The following is a 22,780-nucleotide window of genomic DNA, read 5'->3' on the forward strand; positions in this document are numbered from 1 at the left end:
TTTTTTTATTTTGCATGGTTCTGATTTTTAACGTCTGCCGAATCGGAGGAAAACGTGATCGACGTCCTGTCGCTTGACTCCGCGGTCGCTGTCGGTCATCGATGGGTCCCTCATGGCTGCAATTCGAGATCGTACTGTATGGTAATTATTTTCGTCCGTTTACATGAAGCAACAATGTTAAACAAGCAAAAGGCCCGCATGCTCTAGCTAAACGAGGGGGGAAGTGCGGCGGCGGCGGGGGAGGCCGTCAAGAACGTGCAACACACAAGTGGATGAGAAATCGAAATGGCCAAGGGCCATTATGTTCTTCATCAAACACTTTAAGGCTTAGAAACATAGGGCAGTGACCGTAATCTGCAAACGGCCATCCTGTTCCCATAATATATCCAACACACAAAACGAGTATGGTCGTGACATTTGGAACAGCACGGAATGAACCGCTTGAAACGACGGTCTAGTGCCCTCGTAACGACTTTGAACGGAAAGAAAAAGTGGTAAGAACCATTTTTTTTGTGTGTTTATCTAGTATTGTTTTCTCTCAGTAAGCTGAAATCGAGGATTTATGGAGACTGCGGTTAATCTTTTGAGCTATCAAAGTTGGCATGCAATGGGCGTTACGCCACTTCAATAAGACATTCTTTGAGTGGATTTAGAGCGATATTGTAGGCGACTACGTATCGGGACGGTGAACATGAGCGCTGTGTGCGGAAGCGTATAAGAATAATCGACTCGCGTTACTTTTATCGTCCAGATATTGCTCGACGGCGTTGGAGATTTCGGCGATGCCGTAAAGGGCGGCGCAGATCCGACGGAGCCTAGGGGGAAGTGCGTCTGACACGTCCGGGTTGCAGTGCGGCGGAGGGATGCTGCCGGCCTCGGCGAAAGACGGCGCTCCGACGACCACCAAGACGACGAAGGTTAGAACAGCGGCGACAGCCATCGTCGCTGCGGTGTGATGATTTCCCCTTGTTGCGGCCATTTTAGGAATTATGGAGATGTCTGCATTACCGGAAATAAGACAAAAGCGTGACATGTGTAGAAAATGACTCCAGTAATTCAAAATGGGCGCTAGCTTGTTAATCAGTCCTCGATCGATCCTCGAGGAGATTCAGAATGGCCCCCAAGGTTTAGAAACACAATTTAAGGGGGAACATTTTGGCATTTTCATTTAGTAAGATGTAGCTACAGAATTCGTGTTGGCCTCATCTAGTCTTGAAAATGCAAGTCGAGTGAATTGCTCCCTCGCCCAGAATAAAGAAGACAGACATTTCTAATTTAATCGAGCCTTCCCCGGGGGGAAAATAGGAGAACAGAAGACGAGAAATAAGGAAAGAAACTGCTATAGCTCCTGTAATTTTCTTGACTTTTTTCACTTTCATTAGTAATATTGTGTAAATACTCATTTCCATGGTTTCTGCCATCTTGCGTTGCAGCAGGCACCCGCTCATTTCCTGTCCCATTGAATCTTTGAATGCAATTTGTTGGAACAAGTGTCGCCGGATTAATGGAGGTGCAGTGTGCGCCTTCTCACTTTAGACTGAACCTAATGGTTATACGGCATGGAAGCTGAAAATGCCACCATTTATCACCCTTTCATCAGACCCCTCTAATTAAGGAAACTAATAATTGAGACCATGCGTAGGCCAATCAACGTCATTCTTATCATTGGAACCTAACATATTTGCTGCGAACACTTTTGCTATCTTTGACATTTCCACTCTACAGTTCATTTGTCCCCGTAAGTCCTACTTTTTTTATTTCCCTATATGTCAAAAGTTATCTTTCTGTATGATAAATCAAGCCAACGAAATTCCGGACCACCAACTTCTCCCTAGAATATTCAATCTGCTTATGTAACTTTCTGCTCGTCTTGACTAGAGATCAATCTGACAAACAACTTTCAGCCCGACTGCGCATCAACAGGTGAACCGTGATCTCTCAGTAAGTTTCTTTTCTTTTGGTTGACTAAATTATTCAGTAGCTCTTGCTTTTGTTTTTCCAGAACAAGGACGGGATAAAAATTTTGATTGCCGTCCGATATTCAAGCTTGTTACCATCCGTCAAAGTTGCAAGCAGTCATGGCTTATGCCATGACGTTCGTTCAAGACGAAATCTTGGTCCCGAAAAATGCCTAAGTTCCTCTTTTTTTTTTTTTTTTTTTTTAACTTTCATTACTTAAGGACGACTATTTAAACTTAGTACTTGAACTCTGAAAACGAGTTCTCCGTGCCGCTAGGCCAATCGGCTGGTATAAGCTGGTATAAGGAGCAACTCGTAAGTTGGCTTAGAAACCAATTTACAGCAACTTAACGGCACACAAAAGTGAGAAAGCGCCGGATAGACATGTCATGGGCGATCCTCGTTTCAAAATTATTCAGCGTGGGAAGATGACGAGGACAAGCTGTACTAGAAAAGGTGGTTTATGATTCTCTGCCAGACATTGTTTCCCTTTTTTGGTTTTACTACTTGCCCAAATGACCCACATAATCACTTGAATAACTTTTGAAATGAGGTGGACTTTTCTAACTTCTCTATAGGATTTTGCCGAGCCGTAAATGTTCACTAATGGATACACTACAGTTGACGATAGCGAGACCACTCCCGCTTCCGTTTGCCGCGCCCCGTTTAAAACAGATTAATTTTGACAGTTGCTGCGACAGGAAATTTGAATAATCTACACGCTTATGGTAAGAAATTAATTTTTCAATTATTAAGCTAACGAGGGATGGGGTTTGATTTTCTATTTACCTGTTTGAAAGATTTCTTTAAGTAGAAATGGAATGGACTGCGGGAAGATCTCGCGATTCCGGGGAAGTTGGAAGAAGAGAGCGGATCACTCGGATGTTAACTGCTTACTAAAGTTGATATCCGTGCAGGAGCGCATCTTTTATGGGGCCAGAGCGTGCGGGCGGGAGTGTATCGGTACGCCTCCCAAACTGTCTCCTGCGCCTCAGACTACCGGTCCAGAGAGTTGCGACGCATTCTGGGGCTGGATCCCGCCTACGTAGCGATACAGCAACGTCGCACTCTCTCGTCGTACCGTACGTCCTGTCTCGCTTATGCATCCATCCCGCCGGTTTCTTCATCTCTTCTACGACGCTTTTCTTTTTTCCCCTCTTATCCCCACGTATTTACCTTTTAAGGAATGACGTAGGGGGTGTTCTGCTCCTGACTTCATTTTCTTCTTCTTTTTTTTCTCTATCCACCTCTTTCGTCTTCTTTACTACGATCCCTGACTTCAGCTGAGGCATCCGAGAATGTTTTGGAAATGTGATATATCAGCCTCAAGCTTTCGATAGCTTTATGTCAGTGGACAAACATTCAATCCGACGCAATTGTTGACTTCAAGTATATCTATGACGACCGAAGATATTGAGCGAACATCTATTTCCCCTTTTTCGTTTTTTTTTTCAGTTTCTTCATTCCACGAGAAAATGACATCAAATCCCTGGAAATGTGTGGCTTGGTCCCGTGTGGCGTGTCGCAGAGTCACGATAAATGCGACTTTTTTTGTAGTAAGTGTTACGAAATTATTTTTATCATGATTAAGTATGTAAGAGTTATTATTGGAATTCCCATCAGAACGTCATGGATGCCGCTGCCCACTCTATTATGCAATTATTGTAAAATGATTGAAGAATGAGGACGGGAAATAAGGAGTCGGCTGTAGGAAACAAGAGTGACGTGATGCCTTAACCAAGAATAATCGTTTGGCCAGATCGAAAAAAGGTGACGAAACTATGCCGTATGCTTAAAATTCATTGCGCAATTTTCTCTTCCGGCGACGAGCTCGATCCATCATCCCCGATGATGCGAGTGGTCCTGTCCCCCTTTCCTTTTTTTTAATTCGTTGATTTTTTGCTCAACATTCATTCCGCCCGGAGCACGGGATCTCTTGTCTTCTGACGTGCTTAGTTCCGCAATGCGGACCTGTGGCTCCACAATATCACCCTCCGCATCCTTTTATCTTCGTCGGCTTTCTTTCTGAAAGACATACCATTTATATGAGCTCCCTTCTAACTTTCAGGGCGCAAGAGTCGTCGTCATCATCAACAAATTAATGTCCGTAACCTTTTCTTTCCCCCTCTTACATTCTTTTATTAGTTATACATCTCATCTCGGATGTATTCGTCTTCAGTCGAGTAATCATGACGAGTAACAGTTTGCCGGATGAAAATAAGAAACAACAGCTTAGGCCACTTAATATTCCTTTCATCTTTTTTTTTTCCCGAAGAGGGAATTCTCCGCGTTCTGTCTCTCGCGGGAAATTCCATTTTTATGATCGTCAACGGGAGTTCCTTACACAACGAAAAGAGCAACAAATGGACGAGAAATTCTTTTTTTTTTTGCTGGGTCCCAGAATTTCTAGTCTGGCGAACATATTGGTTGCCATAGTATTAATATAATCGCTGCCGGGGTGATGTTCGGGTGAAATCGAAAGTGTCATTGGTCCGGCCGACCAACTAGAAAAACGACGCGCGGTAGGTTTGACATTCTCCCGGCGATAAGGCCGGACCACGGAGACGCGCATTCGTTGTCGGCCTTATCTCTTTTTCGGTGGGTTACAAACGAAGAGGAAAGTGTGTCTTGATTAATTTACGATCTACATCATCAATTCGGGGCTGGCTGTTTCAATCGAGTTGCGGTACCGTAACGCTACGTCGTAACGCAACGGCACCACAGTTTCTGGTATCAAAGCGATACCCATTTAACTCCATAGCTAGGCGAGATGAAATGATATGGGCAAATAGGCGCCGGGACAAAAAATGGCCAAAGAAGAGAGTAGGTGGACGACGACTGGTGGGAATGACGTACTAAGTTTTTATTCACGCCGCTTGTCATACATTGGAAGCAAACAAGTTTGTACTGGGTCCGTTAAAGCTATGGCGCTTATCTGTTACGACTTTCTTTCTCGTCCGTCTATCTATCTTTGGCCAACGCAATTTTATCCTTTACAAGACAGAATAGTATATACATTGAAAATGAGTCAATATTTGAAATCGACATGACAAACAATCTATTACCGGGCATCCCACTTGTCGCAAGTGCAATGTCAATTTCAATCTACCCCCTTCGTTCAATAGTGAACTGAATTTTTCGCCTTCTCGTTCGTGACATTCTAAATCGTTCCAGGACCCGTTTCAAAGAAATGCCGGCATCCACTTTCAAGAAAACCACTCGGTGAAAAAAATGCAGCTCAACCGCCACCACCAGACCACCACCCAACTGAATCACATGGGAGAAAAACGAAAAAGCAAACAATTTGGCAACTAGGTCGTGGTAAAACAATTTGATTTTGTTTTTTTTAATTTACCACTTATTGAAACTTACACAGGTGCAAATGGATTGCAACGCTGGCGGCTGTCGCTCCCCAATATTGTTTTTAAGTTGACAACTGATCCGCCCACTTCCCATGCCTGAATGACTAGGCACAATTTGCGTTGAAAGGTCTACGTTCTACACACCTACATCTCTGCGCGTGCCAAAAGTGAAAGTTTCAGATTTCTGCCCTTTTTGAACTGATTGACCTCATTTTCGATGTACTTGTTTCACTCCGTCTGTGAGCTTCTCTGCCCTAGGAATATCTCGTAGCATATTCAGCGAATAGTGACGCAGGCACTCGTCCGTTTGCCTTGGGGCCGTCGAAAGAAAAAGTTGTATTTTTTTTTTTTCACTTTAGTCCAAACAGTTTTGTGTGAGGACCTTGAGCGGGGCTTGCATTCTACAGTCGGTTGTGGTTGGAGGTTTTTATCGTCAATAACAAGCTAGGCGTGCTCGACAAATCTAGCCAACAGTGTGTGCTCGGCTGCTACGGCATCTTGTCATCTCTAACTACGCGTAGGATATTGAAGGTAATCTTCACAAATGACTGACATCCATTTTTACAAAAAAAAAAAAAAAAAAACGAAACTCTTTTAGAACAAACCTGTAGTGCAGAGTATCAGGTAACAAACTAACTGCGCGGCGTTTGGCTTGGTTTTTATCTTTTACAACAAGAGTTCGTTTTTACAGCCTTAAGCTACGGGATTTATTTTGTGTTACTATCCAAACAACGACACTGGATTACCTTTGTATGTCAACAGATCAGGTCAATCAACAAACATCATTCAGATAGTACGACTGAAAAAAAATTCCCCTGCGGATATTTATAATATTTTTGTTGGATTCGGTGATAACATTTGATTGCGACATCCCTTTTTGTTAGGGTCAGTAGGGGCAGATCATGATGATGATACAAATATTTGATGCATCTTTGTTTTTTCATCTCTCTGTCGGTCTAGTTTCGATTAGACCATGTTGGGGACTGCTAGACGATGTTTGCTGCCAAGGCGCCATGCGCTTCTAAGTGTCGGACGCTTTAACGGCTCGCGACAATCAAGCAGAAATGAAAGCGGATCTAAACGTAGTAGCGCCGCCAGTCATCAAGGAAATCGTCTTTTTGGTAAGTGGCTTTTTTTATGTTAGTTCAAACTGAATTGTGTCTGTTAAAATGACCTTTTCCTTCTTTCCAGATGCGCAAACACCTCCGACTTATGCGAATGTGTACGAGCGATCGATCCATGATCCGGAACAATTTTGGGCCGAAGAAGCTGAAAGAATCAGTTGGATGAAACCGTGGTCTCGTCCCATGGTTAACAGCAATCCACCCTTCACCAAATGGTATTAACTTGATTTCTGGGCTTATCGCCAGTAATCCATGACGCGACGATCCCAATTTTAGATTCCTCCGTCTTCTTCTCCTTCTTCTTCTCCCACGTCCTTATTGCTGTAGGTTCGTCGGAGGCGAGACCAACGCCTGTTACAATGCGGTCGATCGCCATGTCGTCGATGGACACGGCCAACGGGCTGCCATCATCCACGACAGTCCAGTCACGTCCACTCAACGATCCATCACTTATGCTGAGCTACAAAAGCAGGTCTGGATGCTCTCCCCCGGCTCCTTGTAGTCGCTTTCTTTTGTACCTAGTAGTTGTTTCTGTCAACCAACGGCGAACCCAACGTTTGTTCTGCTTGGCATTCAGCGTCGTCCTAGAGACGTATACGCCAGTAGACCGCCGCTGTTGACATTACACAGACTCTGTGGTGCAATTCAATAACTAAGGGAGAGTAATCATGACGCAATCCATCGGTTTACTGACGCTCCTGGTGCAAAACACACAATTTTGTTGGGTGGGGGGGGGGGAGATCTGCGTCTCCTACATAACGGAAGTCGTCCATTATGTCCGTGCCCTTTATCGAGGAACGGCAGGCCTGCTCTAGCGTGATACCCTTTATTATAGAGCAATGCATCCCTGTAAGCCAACTGGAAACACTGAGGGCGCTCCCCTTCTTCCGGCCGATTTTCGATTCAACTCCCACGGCCTTTGTTGTGTTTGTATTTTTTGGGGGGTAGGAAATCGAAAATTGGGAGGGACGCAATTGATGTAATAGACTTTTGAAGATAACTGGAGCCTATTTGCAATAAATTTCGTACAGGTTTCCAAGCTGGCGGCCGCTCTGTCCTCTTACGGCGTGAAAAAGGGCGACAATGTCCTAATCTACATGCCCATGATTCCTGAAGCGGTAATCGTTACTCTTTAGCACGTGATAGCCACCCGAGGCACCCGTAATAAATTGTTATAAATGATGATCTTTTTTTATTGGCAATAATAGGTTGTAGCCATGCTGGCCGTTGTCCGACTCGGCGCCGTCCATTCGCTGGTTTTTGGTGGTATAAACATTAAAGAGAGAAACGAGCGTTATGTTTTGTTTCCTTGGGGGGAGGGGAAGAAACATGGGGTTGCTTGTCAAAAATTGGGTGATGGAATCGATCGTCTTTTGTGGTCGCAGGTTTCGCCGCTCGTGAATTATCCGTCCGCATCAAACACGCCGAACCGAAAGTAATCATCAGTGCCTCGTGCGGTGTGGAGCCTACTCGCTTGATTCGGTAAAACTTGTTATGTGCAACTTGCCACTCTCTTTATGTTTCCTCTATTGCTTATAGCTTCTATTGCTTATAGCTTCTTCCTTCCCTGCCTTCGTCCATACATCTTGCATCTATCTATCCATCCTTGTTGCTGGGCCCAACTGAATTACATCTGTCCCAATTTGGTGGGGGTAATCGATGCGATGGCCGTTTGATTCCATTTTCGGTGAACGCTTATCTCGCCCTCAAACAAGCGGCCGCAGACATTTCCCCTAGTGACTAGCTGACTCTTGTGGCATTTCCCGATTGAATTAAGTTTACTTGTTGGGCTAAAAAGAAAAACCCCACCCCTCTTGACTCTCCGGGAAGTTTTGGGGGCAAAGTGTAAAGTGGATTGCAAGTTAAGTCACAGCCATCACTCTAACCAGACAGAGTCAATAGTTTGATTTGCCGGGTGTATACCAGTCGTTTTACAGCCCAACCTTATTAGTCTGTGCACTAATATTGATATACCCCAACCTGATGTTCGTATGTATCTGTATCGTGTAGGTACAAACCTCTACTAGATCAAGCCATCTCCATGTCGGGGATTCAACCCAAGCGCTGCATCATCTATCAGCGGCCTGGCTTGCCGGAAATAGCCGCGATGACACCTGGCCGGGATGTGTCATGGCAAGAGGCGATGGATGGTGACCGGTCACACGATTGCGTGCCGGTGGAAGCCAATCAAGCCATGTACATTTTGTACACTTCGGGAACTACAGGTAAATCTATAATTTAATATCATAACTGGAATAACTCTCTCGTCCATCCCGCATTGATGGGGTCCGCCATTCAATTCCCGCCAATTGCTCACGCGCACGTTGATGAAATAAGTCTTGTTAGTGTCACGCGGAACGGGGACACACAGTGGTTATGTTTGTTGCGACAATTTCCATCGCTCATTGTACTGTCTCAGTATCTATTACATCTGACATTCCAAACATTTCCATAATTTGAAGACGTTTTGTGCACGCAGGCGATCCGAAAGGCATTCAAAGACCGACCGGTGGCCACATAGTTGCCTTGTCGTGGGTCATGAAGAATATCTACGACATGAAAGGAGGAGAGAGATGGTAAGCTAAAGCACCTTATCGATTATTCGTCGAAATCTGTATCGATTGTGGCAAATGCTTGCCAACTGACCAGCAGCAGCGGGGGTTTCATTCTCAATTACTTGATAGGTGGGCGGCTTCCGACCTCGGTTGGGTAGTAGGTCACTCATTTATCTGCTACGGCCCTCTCTTGGCCGGATGCACTACCCTCATTTACGAGGGTAAACCTGTTGGAACTCCCGATGCCGGCCAATTTTTCCGCGTTATTCAGGATCACGGCATTCAAGGATTTTCCACTGCCCCGACGGCCCTGCGTGCCATTCGTCGGGAGGATCCTGAGCTGGAATTGGGCCGCAAATACAACACTTCTTCGTAAATGAAAGTTTACTGGTCCTGTTTTGTTTTTTACTAACGTTTCATCTTCTCAGATTGCGTTATGTCTTTTTGGCTGGCGAACACTGCGACTATGAAACGCGGAATTGGGCAGAAGATAAGATCAAAGTAAGGGGAAAACGTTCAATACGATAAGATCAGTTTCACGTCCATCTCTCGTTTCGTGTGATTTAGGTCCCCGTGTTAGATCATTGGTGGCAGACGGAATCGGGCCATCCGATCACTTCCACCTGTGTAGGGTTGGGACACTCTTTGAGCCCTCCGCGTGACGCAAGTGGAGTACCTGTGCCCGGATACAATGGTAGACACTAGACATTCGTGTTTTTATCGTGTTGACTCTTTTGCAAATCAATTTAATTTCTTTTCTTTTCTTTTTTGTTTTTTTAGTGAAGGTTCTCAACGCCGACAAGGTGGAAGCCGAGCGTGGGACACTGGGGCGGATCGTGATCAAGTTACCTCTCCCACCTGGCACAATGAGCACGCTATACCGAGCGGATGATCGGTTTTCTTCCATCTACTTCAAAGACTATCCGGTAAGTGCGGAAACAGAGTAGTAATGCGCAACGGATGAATTCCCAAGTATTTGAAAAAAATACTCTTTTGTCGTTTCTCACAGGGCTACTACGATACGATGGATGCCGGAGTCATGGATGCCGACGGTCAGCTCTACGTCATGTCCCGCGACGACGATGTTATAAATGTTGCAGGTCACAGGCTTTCTACATCCGCGCTGGAAGAAGCACTTTTGGAACATCCGTGCATCTCTGAAGCCGCCGTCGTTGGCGTACCAGACGAAATGAAGGGCGAACTCCCACTGGGACTTTACGTTACAACGAAAGGTGCCCATTTGCATACCAACTGCTCGAGCAGTAACCTCGAGTTTGATTAGCTGTCAGATTCATGTATATTTATTATTCCTCTTTTACGCATATGTAGCCAACACCAAACCTGAAGAGGAAATCAATAAAGAAGCTGTCCGATTGGTGCGAGAGCTGGTGGGCCCAGTCGCTGCATTCCGCCTCGTCTCTGCCGTTGCGACTCTGCCTAAAACGCGTTCAGGCAAAATTGCCCGGAAATCTATCGCCGACTTGGCTCGGAACAAAAGAGTAGTGGTAAGACTCCATAGGGCCCCCTTATTGATGAATTTGATGCTTTCAATTTTTGATTTTCAGATTCCTCCGACGATTGAAGACCCCAGCGTCTATGGAGGAATAAAAAAAGCATTGCAGGGACTCGGTTACGCCCTGAATGCTCCTGACCCCGAATAGATGAATGTGTGGCGCAACTGGCGTCTTCGTTTCCTCCCCAAAAGTTTAGAATTTCCTCCCCGAACTTTTCGGTCTCCACGGTGCAAGAACTCCAAACTTAGTGGTCTTCATATACAGGAACGACTTGGTGCAACACAGTGATATATATGCTGCCTTATCTTATATATGCGAGTGAATTTAGCTTCGCGGACTTGTTGGCTCTACGACAGCGAAAAAAATCGAAAATGCAATGGTGCCTTGTTCACATGGTGGTATTTTTCTGCACGTCTTCTAGTTTGTGTTTTACAAGACGGGCAGTGAGAGTTGTGATTAGTTACTCCGGGGATTTTTAGCTTTGATACCTTTGTAGAGTACGCATATATACCTGTAAATAGCTTAATAGTAATACGGGGGCGGAGGAATAATCCAGAGTCGGTAGTATTGAAGGCATACGTAGTACAGTTTTTTACGGTGGGTTACCCTATAAACAGAACAGAGAATCGATTGGCCGAATCAGCTGTTACACACAGATACAGCGCTCACATGACGTCACAGGCTCACGGCAATATCCGAACTCCGAAGGTTATGAACTTAATACTAGCTAGACCCGCGTTTCCCATGCGTTTTCTTTAACAATATCCTGACCGGATCGCAAACTCGGCAGTGATATTTCGTTCTCAAGTGTTACCAATATGATATTACGAATAAGGAAAAGTCGGTTATTGCTAGGCAATCGATATCAATACCAATACGCTCTTATCGAGAATCCTAATACTGTCAAGTTAGCGACACAATTTATCCAAACGCAGCCAACAAGAACTTTATTAAAAAGGATAACTTGAATCCGTAATAGGACTGCAGATCAAAAAAGTGTTCTTAAGGCTACATTTATTGTATGTGCCTGATGGTAATAACTGTCTCATAGTGTCTGGATATTGTCCGGAATCATAATAAGAAAAATTGCCATTAATAAGATAAATATTGTTCTGATGAAAATAAGTCCTAAAAACCTGTGTGTCAGCTCTCAGCTGTTGAGTGTCTAGGTAGTGTATGGAAAATGTCATATTGTGTTAAAGCACCATCAATCATTCTAGACTTATTTTATCAAAAATTTTAAGTTAGTTTTTTTTTTAATTATTAGCACCAAATTGCATCATTTAAAAAATGTGAGCCGAAATTTTTAAATATTGTAATTGAAAGTTAGGACCACCTCAGATTGGAAATCAGTTTTGATATTGTCTACTCAAAACAAAAAGTTCTTACAGTGTGTGCACGTTATTTCAAAAGAGTGTTATCGTTTTAAAAACTTGAAATATAGCAAGGGAGTTTCTCTATTTGTAAACTCAGAACTGCTTTGTTATCAGAGATACTTGCTCAGCAATACGTGTTGGACTGTGTGTGGTAGCTTTAGGAATCTGTCAACAAGTAAAACAACGAGGACGACTACTGGTAAGTCTTTTTCACGATCTGTTTTTCGTACCGATTTGTTTGATAGAAAGCTATTCTAGATTCTGTCAATAGCTCTAGTCATTAAATTTTTCTTAGAATTGCCAAAAGGCTTTATTGTTAACGAAACGATAATAGGTAGGTATGTATGACAAAAGTAGTTTCCCCCTAATTTTGTCATCTGCAAAGTCTTTGAAGCAGTGACGAAACCGAAAACTATCTCTTTCACAAAATTTTTAAAAATATGTTTAGAATTTACTTTGAGGTTGCTATAATGATATACATATCATATAAACAAAGATATGTGTTTGTTCGGGATGCCGTTTGTTCGGGTGGAGCAAAATAGCGAATGCATGGGTTTACACAAATCTTTGATACATCCGACACCCACTCAGTTATTCACATAAGAAAGATGAAAAAATATTTCATGTTTCAATCTCCGACCCAGATGATTAACTGAAAATAAAGAAAAATTGGGCATTTTTTTAAGACTCTTCGTGGAAAACTGATTTCACGGCAAATTTAATTTGGTTCGTTTCCTGTCACCTCTCGATAGATTCTTTTTTTGTAGGACGACCAGAAACATGATAAAACATCTCCTCTTTCTTTTGTAATGCAAGGCTTTATAAATATTTCTTTACCTCTAGTCATTTGATTCAGTTTTGTGGTGATTCTTGGTCTTCTCGGAAATCGATATTAGTGTCTGTATTGGCTTCGTATTGCTACAGATAAATATCGGTACGCAACAACTGGTAAACAACAGCTTTTTTGCGTCTATTTTAAAAGGTTAATAGGTACATTTTAAAAAGTCAAGAGACATGTTCAATTGATAATTCTTCTCTTTGATTTCCTAAAATCCTCCGTGACTTTTTGAAGCTTCTCTTGATCTTCTTAGGAGAATTTCCTACGACTGAAGCTTTGAATTTGTGATGTCAATGTTGCGGTTGCATGGATTGTAGTTCAAATCGAATTTCCGTGGGATGGTTTTAGTATAGGCCCTATAAAGAATAAGGGAACAGGCCACTGTTAAATTGATTTCACCTTTTAAATTTGTCATAAACTATCTTGTACAGCAGTTTTTGCTTTGCGTCATCGAAGCTGTCCGAAACATAGTAAACAGATTGATATTGCGTGATGGAGTACTCCGCCAGGGCTGTCTTGGGTGGATCGAACGGTTTGATTACAGCTCGGTCAGACAAACAATATTCAAGCTCCCCGAACGATGACAGTAAACCGCCACCAAAAGCTCTCAGCTTGCCTTCTTGACGGCACAAACCAAATTCCAGCGTGAACCAGTAACACTTGAGTGACAAGCATAGATTTAATAAGAGCGATGACTGATTTTTCTTCACGTTTTGTACTTATACCGTTCCTAGTCGTTCAATGTAGTCGTCAGAAGCTCCTAATGACGCAAGTCCAATCTGCTGAGCGAAATCGGCAAAAGATGAGTTGGCAAATAGCGGGGCGTGACCCAGAAGTTCGTGACAGACGTCAGGCTCGGGGGTGTACATTGGCATGCTGCCATGGCGGACGTACTGCGTCGCGTGGAACACACGGAACGCTAATCCAGCCAGAAAATCCCGAAACGATAAAAGCCCCGCCACGGGACGCAATACGAAACCTGTTCGACCTTTCGGAAGAGAGAAACAAAATTTTGATTTCAATTAAAATAATTGGGGCCGTTACGTCAAAATCAGCCGAGCGAAATTGAATACGGCAAAGGAAATCGGAAACGTCTTGCAGTTGAGGGATGTTTTCTTCGTTGTATCCGCATTGTGCAACCATCACGGGGAAAATATTGTTGAACTCGAGGCAAGCGTGAGTCGGATAGAGTTGAGTCAGGTGTCGAAATATTTCACGCCACGTAGCGATTTCCTCGACGGTGTACTCCACTTTCGGTATCAGTTCGCCGCTATTTGATTTCCAGCCAATTTGTTACGTATACCAACTTTGATTTCTTTTCCCACCGAATTGTGTTACTGTTTATATTTGATGGCGACGTTGACGATTTTTTTGCGACGCTCCCGGTAAACTGCGTCGTTAAATCCCGGATGGTCAGCTTCCAAGTGGATTCCGTACGACAGAACGTTGCTTGGAAATCGATCAAGATCTTGAATTCTCGTAGGAAACCAAATTGGGCTTTCCACATTATTGGCTACACATATCGAAAAATGAATACAAACTTTGTTATTATTATTTGACGAAAAACCAAACTGCAGAAATAATGAAGGTTGCCTTTTTCGAGATCGCCTTGAATCTGTTTTTCGTCCCTGACACTTTGAATCGCTTCCATCACTGGAGTCGTATATATTCTGGGATTGACTCAGGTGTATCGATTTTACCCCCCAAAAAAACTGACACGGTTGTGGGATTCGGAATAGTGCGCAAGCAACTGGAAATAGAAAAGTTTTAATAGAGCGAATCCGTCTCAATGAGCCGCGAGGTGATGAAATCTTCCCTTCTACTTTAGAAACGTCTCCTACACAATTTCCTCCCCCGGAAACTGGCAGCATCTCTCTACATTCTCTGATAAAAAAAAACGTCGAACACTCGTCGTCGTGCCCTCCTTTTGTATTCCATCGGCTTTCCTATCAAGGTTTGAATCTCGTAAATTGAATTGAATTTCTAAAGATACTCGTCTTCTTCTCCCAACCGGTCCCTTTATCAATTTGATCAACTTGTGGGCCACACATCTGCTCCGTGGATGAGGATTCGCGCTTCCGAGTGCTTCTATCCTTCTCTAAATTGAAGCCGTATATTTCTGCCCATCCGAACTTTTCTTTCCAGTGGTCTTATACTATTTTGAATGTCACGACATCTCTCCAGATATTGTATTTCCCCAAAGTATAATAATAATAAGGAAAATCGGCGAGCGAACGACGCGCTCAAAACTTTTGCGAGTTCATAAATTCAACGAGGAAAAGTTTTCAGGGGGGGGGGGGGGGGGAAATTTTCTTTATTTGAAGTTATGACGTTGCTTTTGGAAAAAAATTCTATTGCTGGTAAAACTTGTTGCGCGTATAAATGTAAAGAATAATAGCAGTTAGTTTAAAATGCCACCAAACCAGAAATAGATAGAGGGCAAATATTTGTTTGTTTTTTTAACTATCACAATGCTATTATGAACTAAAAAGACAATGGGCGCTTTTTCGCTAATGCGTCATCGCTAGCGCATTTTGCATAGAGCGTCCGTGATCCTTGTTATCTCCCAGTTGATGTTTTTCAACAAATTCTCCAGTTGCGGCTTTGAATTCAAGATCTCCACGTTCAAAGTGTAGGGATTGTAGCGCACGCTGAACGGCCGCGGGATTGTCTTGGCGTAGGCTCTGTCAATCAAACCGAACAATTTAGAAAATGAGCTCATAGAGAGAATTAGCGGCTCAAGTTTAAGGGGATCTCACATCATTTTGTCTTTGGCGTCCTCGAAGCTTTCGGAGACGTAGTAAACGGGCTGATATTGCGTAATGGGATACTTTTGCAGAGCTGTTTTCGCCGGTTCGAACGGGCGAATTTCCGGTTTGTCAGTGAGACAATACTCGAGCTCGCCGAAAGATGACAGCAGGCCAGCGCCGTAAGCTTTCAGTTCTCCGCCTTGACGGCACATGCCATATTCAACGGTGAACCAGTAGCACTAAAAGAATCAATTACCGAAATGATCACCAGAACTTTTAGAGATCAAAATCTGCTGAATTTGCGATTGAGAGATTCATACCGTGGCGAGACGTTCGATATAATCGTCGGGGGCGCCGAGAGAGGCCAATCCAATTTCTTGGGAGAATTGAGCGAATTCAGGATCGGCAAACAATGGGACGTGGCCCAACAGTTCGTGACAGACATCCGGCTCCGGGGTGTACAGCGGACAGCTTCCGTGGCGAATGTATTGTGTCGAATGGAACACACGAAAAGCTAGGCCGGCGAGAAAGTCACGCGACGACAGTAATCCGGCCACCGGACGCAGAGTGAAGCCAGTGGAATCTATAGTATAGATAGCCGAATCGTCGTGTAATATTATTAATGAGCCTTGCAATAATAGACAAGGGATTTAGTGGGCGGTTATTACCGTGGAGAAAATCGGAAATGTCTTGCAATTGAGGGATATTGTCCTCCTTGTAGCCGCAGTTTTCAATCAGCAGCGGGAAATTGTGATTAAATTCACGACACGCATGAGTTGGATAGAGTTGAGTCAGCTGGCGGTAGATGGTCCCCCATGTTGCAGTTTCTTCGGGAGTGTATTCGACCCGCGGGATCGGCTGGCCGCTGTAGAAATACAATGCAAAAATGTACCCGATTGAACCCTCTTTGAAATGGTACTCTCTTTTCTTTTTTGTTACTATTTGTAATGGAAGGCAATATCGGCAAATTCCTTGCGGCGAGCGCGGTAGACAGAGTCAGTAAATCCAGGATGGTCGGAATCCAATTCAGAGCCGTACGACAAAATCTGATTGGCAAATCGATCCAAGTCTTGAATTCGTCCGGGGAACCACGGAATAGTCTCTTCTGAGAAATTTTTTGTCAAAATTGAAATGTTTTTGTTTCGAAAAAAAGTCACAAGTCTCTTTAAAGTTTAATTCGAACCGTTTCCATCCTTGTGATCGCGAGATATGATCTGGAAATAAGAGGATTGCTTCTTGAGTCCTTCAATGGCTGCAGCCACGTCTCCCGAAACGGTATCAATCTCGACGATGAATTCATAATCTCCAATTGAACGCTTGGATGAGCGGGACTCGATGTGGAGTAGATTCACCTTGTTGTCCTGAAAACGGCTCGGGAGAAAAAAGAAAAGATTTATGACAACAAGACGGGAAAAAGACGAGGGGGGAGGAGGAGAAGGAGAAGGGATTTCCGTTTAGGTTGACATATGGATACTGTACCTCGAATATTTTCAAAGCTCTCGCCAGTGCTCCCACTTCTTCTTGCATACTAAAAAGCAATATCTCCCTATTCGATGCTGTTGGATTATCCATGATGTAGCTCAATTTCCTCTGAACCTGGTTGTCCTTTTGTCGATTTAATCAAATAATAAAAAAAAACGTTAAAAATAGAACCTTGTCGAGGGAAAAAAGAAAAAAAAGAGACACAATTGACTGCAGTATTCCAACTTTAGCTAGGCTGGAACTGCAACTGAAGGAAAATCACGAAAGAATCACAACAAAAGTCAGATCTGTGGGGGGAAAGTGGTTCATTTCGTAGCTAGCAGCGCCAATAATAAAAATCTTATTAAAATTTTTCCAAAAAATATTTCAGAGGCTTTCTTTTTGGTGATGCAATTAGCCTTCGTCTCCAATTTTGCAAATGGGTTCGAAGCCCTCCTTGGCCATTTACGATTGTAGAAAGCTAGCTTTCGCTCGACGCGGTGAATCTTACTTTTGGCATGTCAACAAAGAGAGCTATGGCGTCGTCGATTTGCTTACCTTGAGAGAGGCGTCCATGATGTGTTTGGGCTTGGAGAGTAGTAGTAGCCCGACGAGCAACAAAGTCGGGCGACGAATGAAGGAAATTTCTTCAGACGCCAACGACGTAAGAAATGATATTTCAAAACAGCTCCAAGGTGAAATTCCTAATACAAAAAAATATCCAAGCCCAAAAGGGCAAAACTTCTTCTGCTAAGGCCGCCTCCTCCCCGACGAAATGACCCTAGAGCAACTGACCTAATCACCTGTTGCCCGTTTGCCACGTCGCTCTCTTCTTTTTCTTTTTAAAATTGCGCACTCTCTCCGGTCCCAAATGCATATACCTGCTATTATTACCCGCTACGCGCAATTGTCCCCTCCGGCATGTTTCGCCACTCTAATAAGAAGGAAAATGAAACAACAAAATGTTGGCGCTTCTTTTTCCTTGGCCTTTTTTTTTTGTTTTTACAAAAGAATAATAGCTTAAACTATTTTCCGAGAATTATATTTCTTTTTTTCTTTTCTGTTTTGTAGACTTGACGAGAATAATAACAAATGGAGACGGAGGACTCGGGCGTCCTATTCATTTATTACGATCGACCATATAGGGAGAATTGAAGACGTTGGAGAGCTAAAACAGCATGCAAAGTATGATACACATCTATTCAAATTCCTTGTAGAATGTCGCAACCGTCGCGACAAAATGCGCCAGTTGATCGTGTTGCCAACCACTCTGTTGCTCTGCTGGACTTGACAGGAGAACCTTTAAATTTGAGGTCAATCTATCTAAATAGTATTTATTTTCCTAATAGAATTTGGAATTGTCCATTTTGTTCCAAGTGAAATCGTTGTTTTGCGCGATAAAGCCCCACCAGTAAATAACGTTGATGATGGAAAAAGTCACCGGGAAAAGAATGCGCGAGACAGAGTCGATTTTGCTGACGGAATTGATGATGTTCCCTTTGGCTAGTGCCCGGCGCTTGCGTTTCTAGATAGTAATTTGCACCAGTTAAGGCTATATAGCAGTAAAAAAGAAAAAAAAGAGAAACATTGTCCTACAGCTCGGAAGGATTGGTTAGCAACAAGACAGTAGTAAAGTTGCTGCAAGCGGGAGGATCTGTCGGTATGGCGTCTGTTGGTGCGGATTTTTACGGCGCTGTTAGTCGCCACTCCATCGTCTTCATCCTCGTCGTCGGAGATTTCAATGTTGAGTTTCATTTCTTCGTGCATGATGGCTGTAACATTCTGCAGATTTTTGGGGTTTTAAAGAAAATGTTAAAGCAATTGGGTACAAATTCTTCACGTATTTTTCCGTACTTCTTCTTCAATGCCAGAAGGAGTGCAGGGCGGAACGGGCGGAGTGGTAAACATTTGAGGTAGTTCAGCCCCGAGCTTCTCCCAGTCGGCAAAGTCGGTTCTTATTATCCGACCGTCGACAGGTTCGTTACTTGGACTCCCCTTAATCTCCATTAGTTTACGATGCAAGACCGAAATCTCCTGCGTCTGGTAATTTTCTCCGCTGCCAATCTTTTTACAACGAAAAAGGGTAAAAGTAAAAATTTAAAAAAGAACCGAAAAAATGTTTTTGAATTCTGCCATAGACTAGACACAACTAATTATCCTAGCAGTATTGACTTCAAGGCTGCTTGGGGAAAAAAAAGTTTAAACATCTTCTTTTGTGCTTCTTCCTTTACACACAGTGAAGTGCGTCATGAGCCAAAAAGTGCATCCTAATGACAAAATGGCCAAACTTCTTTCTTTTCTTTTTTGTTTGGGTCGTTGTTGACAGGCAAATTCAAATAAGAGGCGGATCAATATGACATCACATGTCGAGGGGAATTAGACCCCACGACGGATGAAAAATGAGCCATTCAATGACCAGTGATGAGAAACGTGCGCCTTTGAAGTTTTCCCGTCAAGGGTATAATGAAGTCTATCGGAAATCGAAAGATTGGCTTGAGAACAGTGAAGTTTGCAGTAGCTTTTTTTCGTCACATTTCCAACGGTTCACATCGCTGTGAAAAACTCTCTCAGCCCTCAGCCAATAAACTTTGACGATTTGCCAGTCAAGCAAGAATATATCCGTTAGAAATGTAATGAACCGATTGATTGAGTTCAAACGAATCGAGCCTCTTATCAGTCGACACAGCGGTAAAATGAGAAAGAGACGAAAAAAAAATCACCTTTGTAAAATAATGAACCGAAGCGAATTGAATGATGCTAGCCATACAGTAGCCAAATGTGATGAGGATGAACCAATCGAGCGCCGTTGCGTAGTGCACTTTGGGCAAATCCGTCCGCGTGTCCATGGCTAAAGTGCTTAAGGTCAGGACAGTGGTGATTCCTTTGTTAAACATTTCCCGAGTGATTCCGGGGTTTGGAAAAACAAGAGAGCGATAAGACACGGTGTCCCACTTTTGGCATTCGAATCGATCCACTTTGCCTATTATTTGATTTCAAAATATGATCATTTCAAAAAATTTTACCCAGATTTATCCTATCGCTCGTGGCTTCACGGTTGAGCCAGAAGGAGACCCAGGATAGGACGACGATTAAGATGCACGGCACGTAGACCTGGATCAGAAAGTACCCTTGCTTCCGGCGCAGATTGAAACTCACTTGCAGGACCGAATATAGACCTGAATAATGTATGCATAAGTCAATGGTGAAAGACAAAGAACGACTGTCCCACTTCTTTTTCGACACGACGAAAATCGATGCGCTGTGTAGTATATAGTACCTCGTTTGCGTGAGATACTCGCGTTGCGATAAGGACTCGAAATCAAGTCGAATTGCGAAAGCTCAACGTCGCCCAGAAACTTGACGCCCTGGTCTTCGTCCCACACGTACAGCAAATCCTCTTCATCGTAACTGTCTGCACACGGTGAAAGTGGTCAGAAAAAATTCGCACCAAGATTTGATTTTTGGTTACGAATTAATTACATGAGCCGAGGATGAGTGGGCACGACTGATGGTCCATCGGAAACTCCCTCAAGTCCATAGAACATTTGGCTTTGATGGTCAATCTGCCTCCGAAGAGCATTCCGCAATTCCGAGAGATGACGTATATACTCATCTGCTATGAGATTGAAATTGATTTCTGGTTGGTTTTTATTGACCTTACCGGACCGAGTAGAGAATGCTGCCGTCTTTGTTGATGCGGAGTAGTTTGTTGGGCGTCGTTATCGTGTGGAGGTAAGATTTCTTGCCGTTGTAAATGAAAGTATCCGGCTTCCAAATCCCTTCCAGCATTTTGATACTCAAACTCAGCGTCTCGATTGGGCCGTTGAAGCTCAAACGCCGATCTTGCCACGACTGCACGATACAACAACTTTCTTTTTTTCAAATTCCATCGTCAATCCAGTTGGCAAGAGATAAACGAAACGACTTACCTGTCTGAAATAACAATCCATCGAGTAATCCTGCAGTCGCGATACCATTAGATGATTAGTGACGTCGGAAACAAAAAAGGTTATAAGACTGTGCGCGCTTGCATAAACATTCAATAGCTTTACCATTCGGTGTTCGGAGAAGGGACCCATGGACCGAACCAGAATATTGCTTTTAACTATTGTTGGTAAACCTATCACAAAAATGCAAATTACAACCGGTGGAATTCAAGTTGAAAAATTCAAAAAATTCAAATGAAACCTGAATCGTATCCCGGATGATGATTGGAGTCGTAATTTTTGAGAAGGTTTTCTAATAGCGAAGTTATATTTCTAGACAAGGCTCTGATGGCGTCATTGGTGCGATTGTGCTGCGGCGAAGGCATCGGAGTCGCTCCCGACCGCTGCATTTCCCGGTTGTCCTTATTATTCCTGATCCTGCTCGGACTTATCACTAGTGCCTGCCTTTTGAATCGAGAACAGGAAACAAAGTCAAAATGATGAGTATATGGCGACGACGAGCGGTAACTATGGGATTTCCTGGAGGTTATGGACTACTTTGCACTCGTCTGTTTCCCACCCATTGATCGAGCGATACGATACCGCTGAAGGTTTCAACAGCTCGATGAATGACGAACGAGAGGAAATTCTTTTGTCCGGAGCACGCTATTCAATGTAGGAGACTAGACGTGACAAAAGCAGAGGGAGCGACAAAGAAGTAGATGGAGAAAGAGAGAAAGGAAGAAGAAGAAAAAGAAAAAAAACGAGTCGTTCAAAGTTCATGAAAAAAGCACGATCGGTTGCGCTGACGGCGGGAAATGCATCCAGCGGCACTATTTTCTGCTGAACGCAAGTTCCGGCAAGTAGCGCACCAGAAAGTGTGGTGGTACCTTACCTCCGGGGAAATCATGTACGGCTCATCTGCCCTCGCAGCGATTTCGTACACACATATCAATTTCCAAATGTTTTAACGACGCCGGGTTAGATTTATTGACTTAGATGTTTGGTTTTTTTTGCGCGGATGAAATATGGCCTTTTGTTGTTGTTCTCTTCTTAGTATTCGATGACGAATCACAGAGCTAAAATCTAGACAGCGCCCAAAGCGCCCATATTTTTGAATTACAATTTGAAATAAAAGTTGTTTTTTTACCTTGAAAGGGTTAAGCCGTTGAGCAGTAAAGAAACAAACAATGTTATTGAAATAAGACCTTGCATATTTTGATTTTTAAGCCGACAGATTCGCGTGTCATCTGCTTTCTGATTCGAATAAAAAATGAGACACGATGGGCTGCGAGGCTGGAACTTAACTGTCACATAGCCCGTTGTTACCAGCGTCAGCGCAGGCGTCCCGCTGCGCTGCTGCGGTCATCACTTCTAAATAATTGACGCGTACAAAATACGAAGCTTGAATCCCTGAAAGAAATCAAATTACTGTATATGCTATGTAGTACAACATTTTATTTTGTTAGCTCAACTGGAAAGAAGTCATAACACAGATTGCGTCAGACATATACCTTCATACCTTTCCCAAATTGAGTGGATCTGCTCGGCGGAAGAAATTGGAGTGGTCATCGATCCAGCGCTTATGTTCGCTTACAATGCAATAGCGAGGAAAATGAAACTTGATATCTTTGAAGATCAAAAAGTTTTCCGTCCCTTTTCTGTGTCTATATAAAATGTGCGTATACCATCGAAGTAGTTCCATTTGAAGATTAGGTTCAACTTTCACAATAAGAGTGCGGAATCGCACTATGGTCCCACTGACTTTCTTGTTGTCAAATCTTTTCAAATTTTCTGGTCCTTATTATTATATTTTTCTTGGAGCAAATAATGGAACTCGGATATTTCTTTCTGTTTTCTCAATCGATATTGTGTGTTGTAGAGATTTGCGTGATGTTTTGAATCGGAACTCGGT

General features: G+C 43.3%; 4 protein-coding genes across 10 annotated transcripts; 1 reads left to right on the plus strand and 3 right to left on the minus strand.

Moving 5' to 3' along the window:
* The first annotated feature begins 3,597 nt into the window (after nt 1-3,597).
* Nucleotides 3,598-10,905, plus strand: LOC124190095 (acyl-CoA synthetase short-chain family member 3, mitochondrial-like). Of its 3 annotated transcripts, XM_046582655.1 has the most exons (18): nt 3,598-3,729; nt 5,134-5,274; nt 5,336-5,852; nt 6,282-6,442; nt 6,513-6,660; nt 6,773-6,917; nt 7,477-7,563; nt 7,654-7,711; nt 7,831-7,927; nt 8,456-8,670; nt 8,925-9,021; nt 9,130-9,372; nt 9,429-9,501; nt 9,568-9,694; nt 9,781-9,926; nt 10,010-10,232; nt 10,330-10,505; nt 10,566-10,905. In XM_046582655.1, the coding sequence occupies exons 4-18, from the start codon at nt 6,295-6,297 to the stop codon at nt 10,659-10,661; spliced, it is 2,079 nt and encodes a 692-aa protein (XP_046438611.1). In that variant the 5' UTR covers nt 3,598-3,729; nt 5,134-5,274; nt 5,336-5,852; nt 6,282-6,294; the 3' UTR covers nt 10,662-10,905. The 3 variants fall into 3 exon arrangements, with proteins under 3 accessions (XP_046438611.1, XP_046438610.1, XP_046438612.1); XM_046582654.1 differs by lacking the exons at nt 3,598-3,729; nt 5,134-5,274 and having other exon boundaries at nt 5,331-5,852; XM_046582656.1 differs by lacking the exons at nt 3,598-3,729; nt 5,134-5,274; nt 5,336-5,852 and adding an exon at nt 6,062-6,206.
* A 1,931-nt stretch (nt 10,906-12,836) lies between these two features.
* Nucleotides 12,837-14,913, minus strand: LOC124190099 (protein henna-like). Its single transcript, XM_046582665.1, has 6 exons — nt 14,322-14,913; nt 14,067-14,241; nt 13,802-13,998; nt 13,454-13,716; nt 13,158-13,387; nt 12,837-13,084 (listed from the first exon to the last, which is right to left on the minus strand). The coding sequence occupies exons 1-6, from the start codon at nt 14,377-14,379 to the stop codon at nt 12,991-12,993; spliced, it is 1,017 nt and encodes a 338-aa protein (XP_046438621.1). The 5' UTR covers nt 14,380-14,913; the 3' UTR covers nt 12,837-12,990.
* A 113-nt stretch (nt 14,914-15,026) lies between these two features.
* Nucleotides 15,027-17,727, minus strand: LOC124190098 (protein henna-like). Of its 2 annotated transcripts, none has more exons than XM_046582663.1 (8): nt 17,498-17,727; nt 16,958-17,083; nt 16,662-16,839; nt 16,418-16,583; nt 16,147-16,343; nt 15,799-16,061; nt 15,488-15,717; nt 15,027-15,412 (listed from the first exon to the last, which is right to left on the minus strand). In XM_046582663.1, the coding sequence occupies exons 1-8, from the start codon at nt 17,513-17,515 to the stop codon at nt 15,253-15,255; spliced, it is 1,338 nt and encodes a 445-aa protein (XP_046438619.1). In that variant the 5' UTR covers nt 17,516-17,727; the 3' UTR covers nt 15,027-15,252. The 2 variants fall into 2 exon arrangements, with proteins under 2 accessions (XP_046438619.1, XP_046438620.1); XM_046582664.1 differs by having other exon boundaries at nt 16,418-16,580; nt 17,498-17,710.
* Nucleotides 17,728-18,046: 319 nt separating this feature from the next.
* LOC124190096 (gamma-aminobutyric acid receptor alpha-like) lies at nt 18,047-22,735 on the minus strand. Of its 4 annotated transcripts, XM_046582659.1 has the most exons (14): nt 22,554-22,735; nt 22,380-22,494; nt 22,016-22,278; nt 21,128-21,330; nt 20,992-21,059; nt 20,869-20,898; nt 20,601-20,791; nt 20,420-20,502; nt 20,217-20,351; nt 19,963-20,115; nt 19,660-19,820; nt 18,794-19,003; nt 18,536-18,721; nt 18,047-18,464 (listed from the first exon to the last, which is right to left on the minus strand). In XM_046582659.1, the coding sequence occupies exons 3-14, from the start codon at nt 22,078-22,080 to the stop codon at nt 18,282-18,284; spliced, it is 1,668 nt and encodes a 555-aa protein (XP_046438615.1). In that variant the 5' UTR covers nt 22,081-22,278; nt 22,380-22,494; nt 22,554-22,735; the 3' UTR covers nt 18,047-18,281. The 4 variants fall into 4 exon arrangements, with proteins under 4 accessions (XP_046438615.1, XP_046438616.1, XP_046438614.1 ...); XM_046582660.1 differs by having other exon boundaries at nt 22,388-22,735; XM_046582658.1 differs by having other exon boundaries at nt 22,380-22,735.
* Between the last annotated feature and the right edge of the window lie 45 nt (nt 22,736-22,780).

Source organism: Daphnia pulex, chromosome 3 (genome assembly GCF_021134715.1).
Source record: "Daphnia pulex isolate KAP4 chromosome 3, ASM2113471v1".
In the NCBI taxonomy this organism is placed as follows: Eukaryota; Metazoa; Arthropoda; class Branchiopoda; order Diplostraca; family Daphniidae; genus Daphnia; species Daphnia pulex.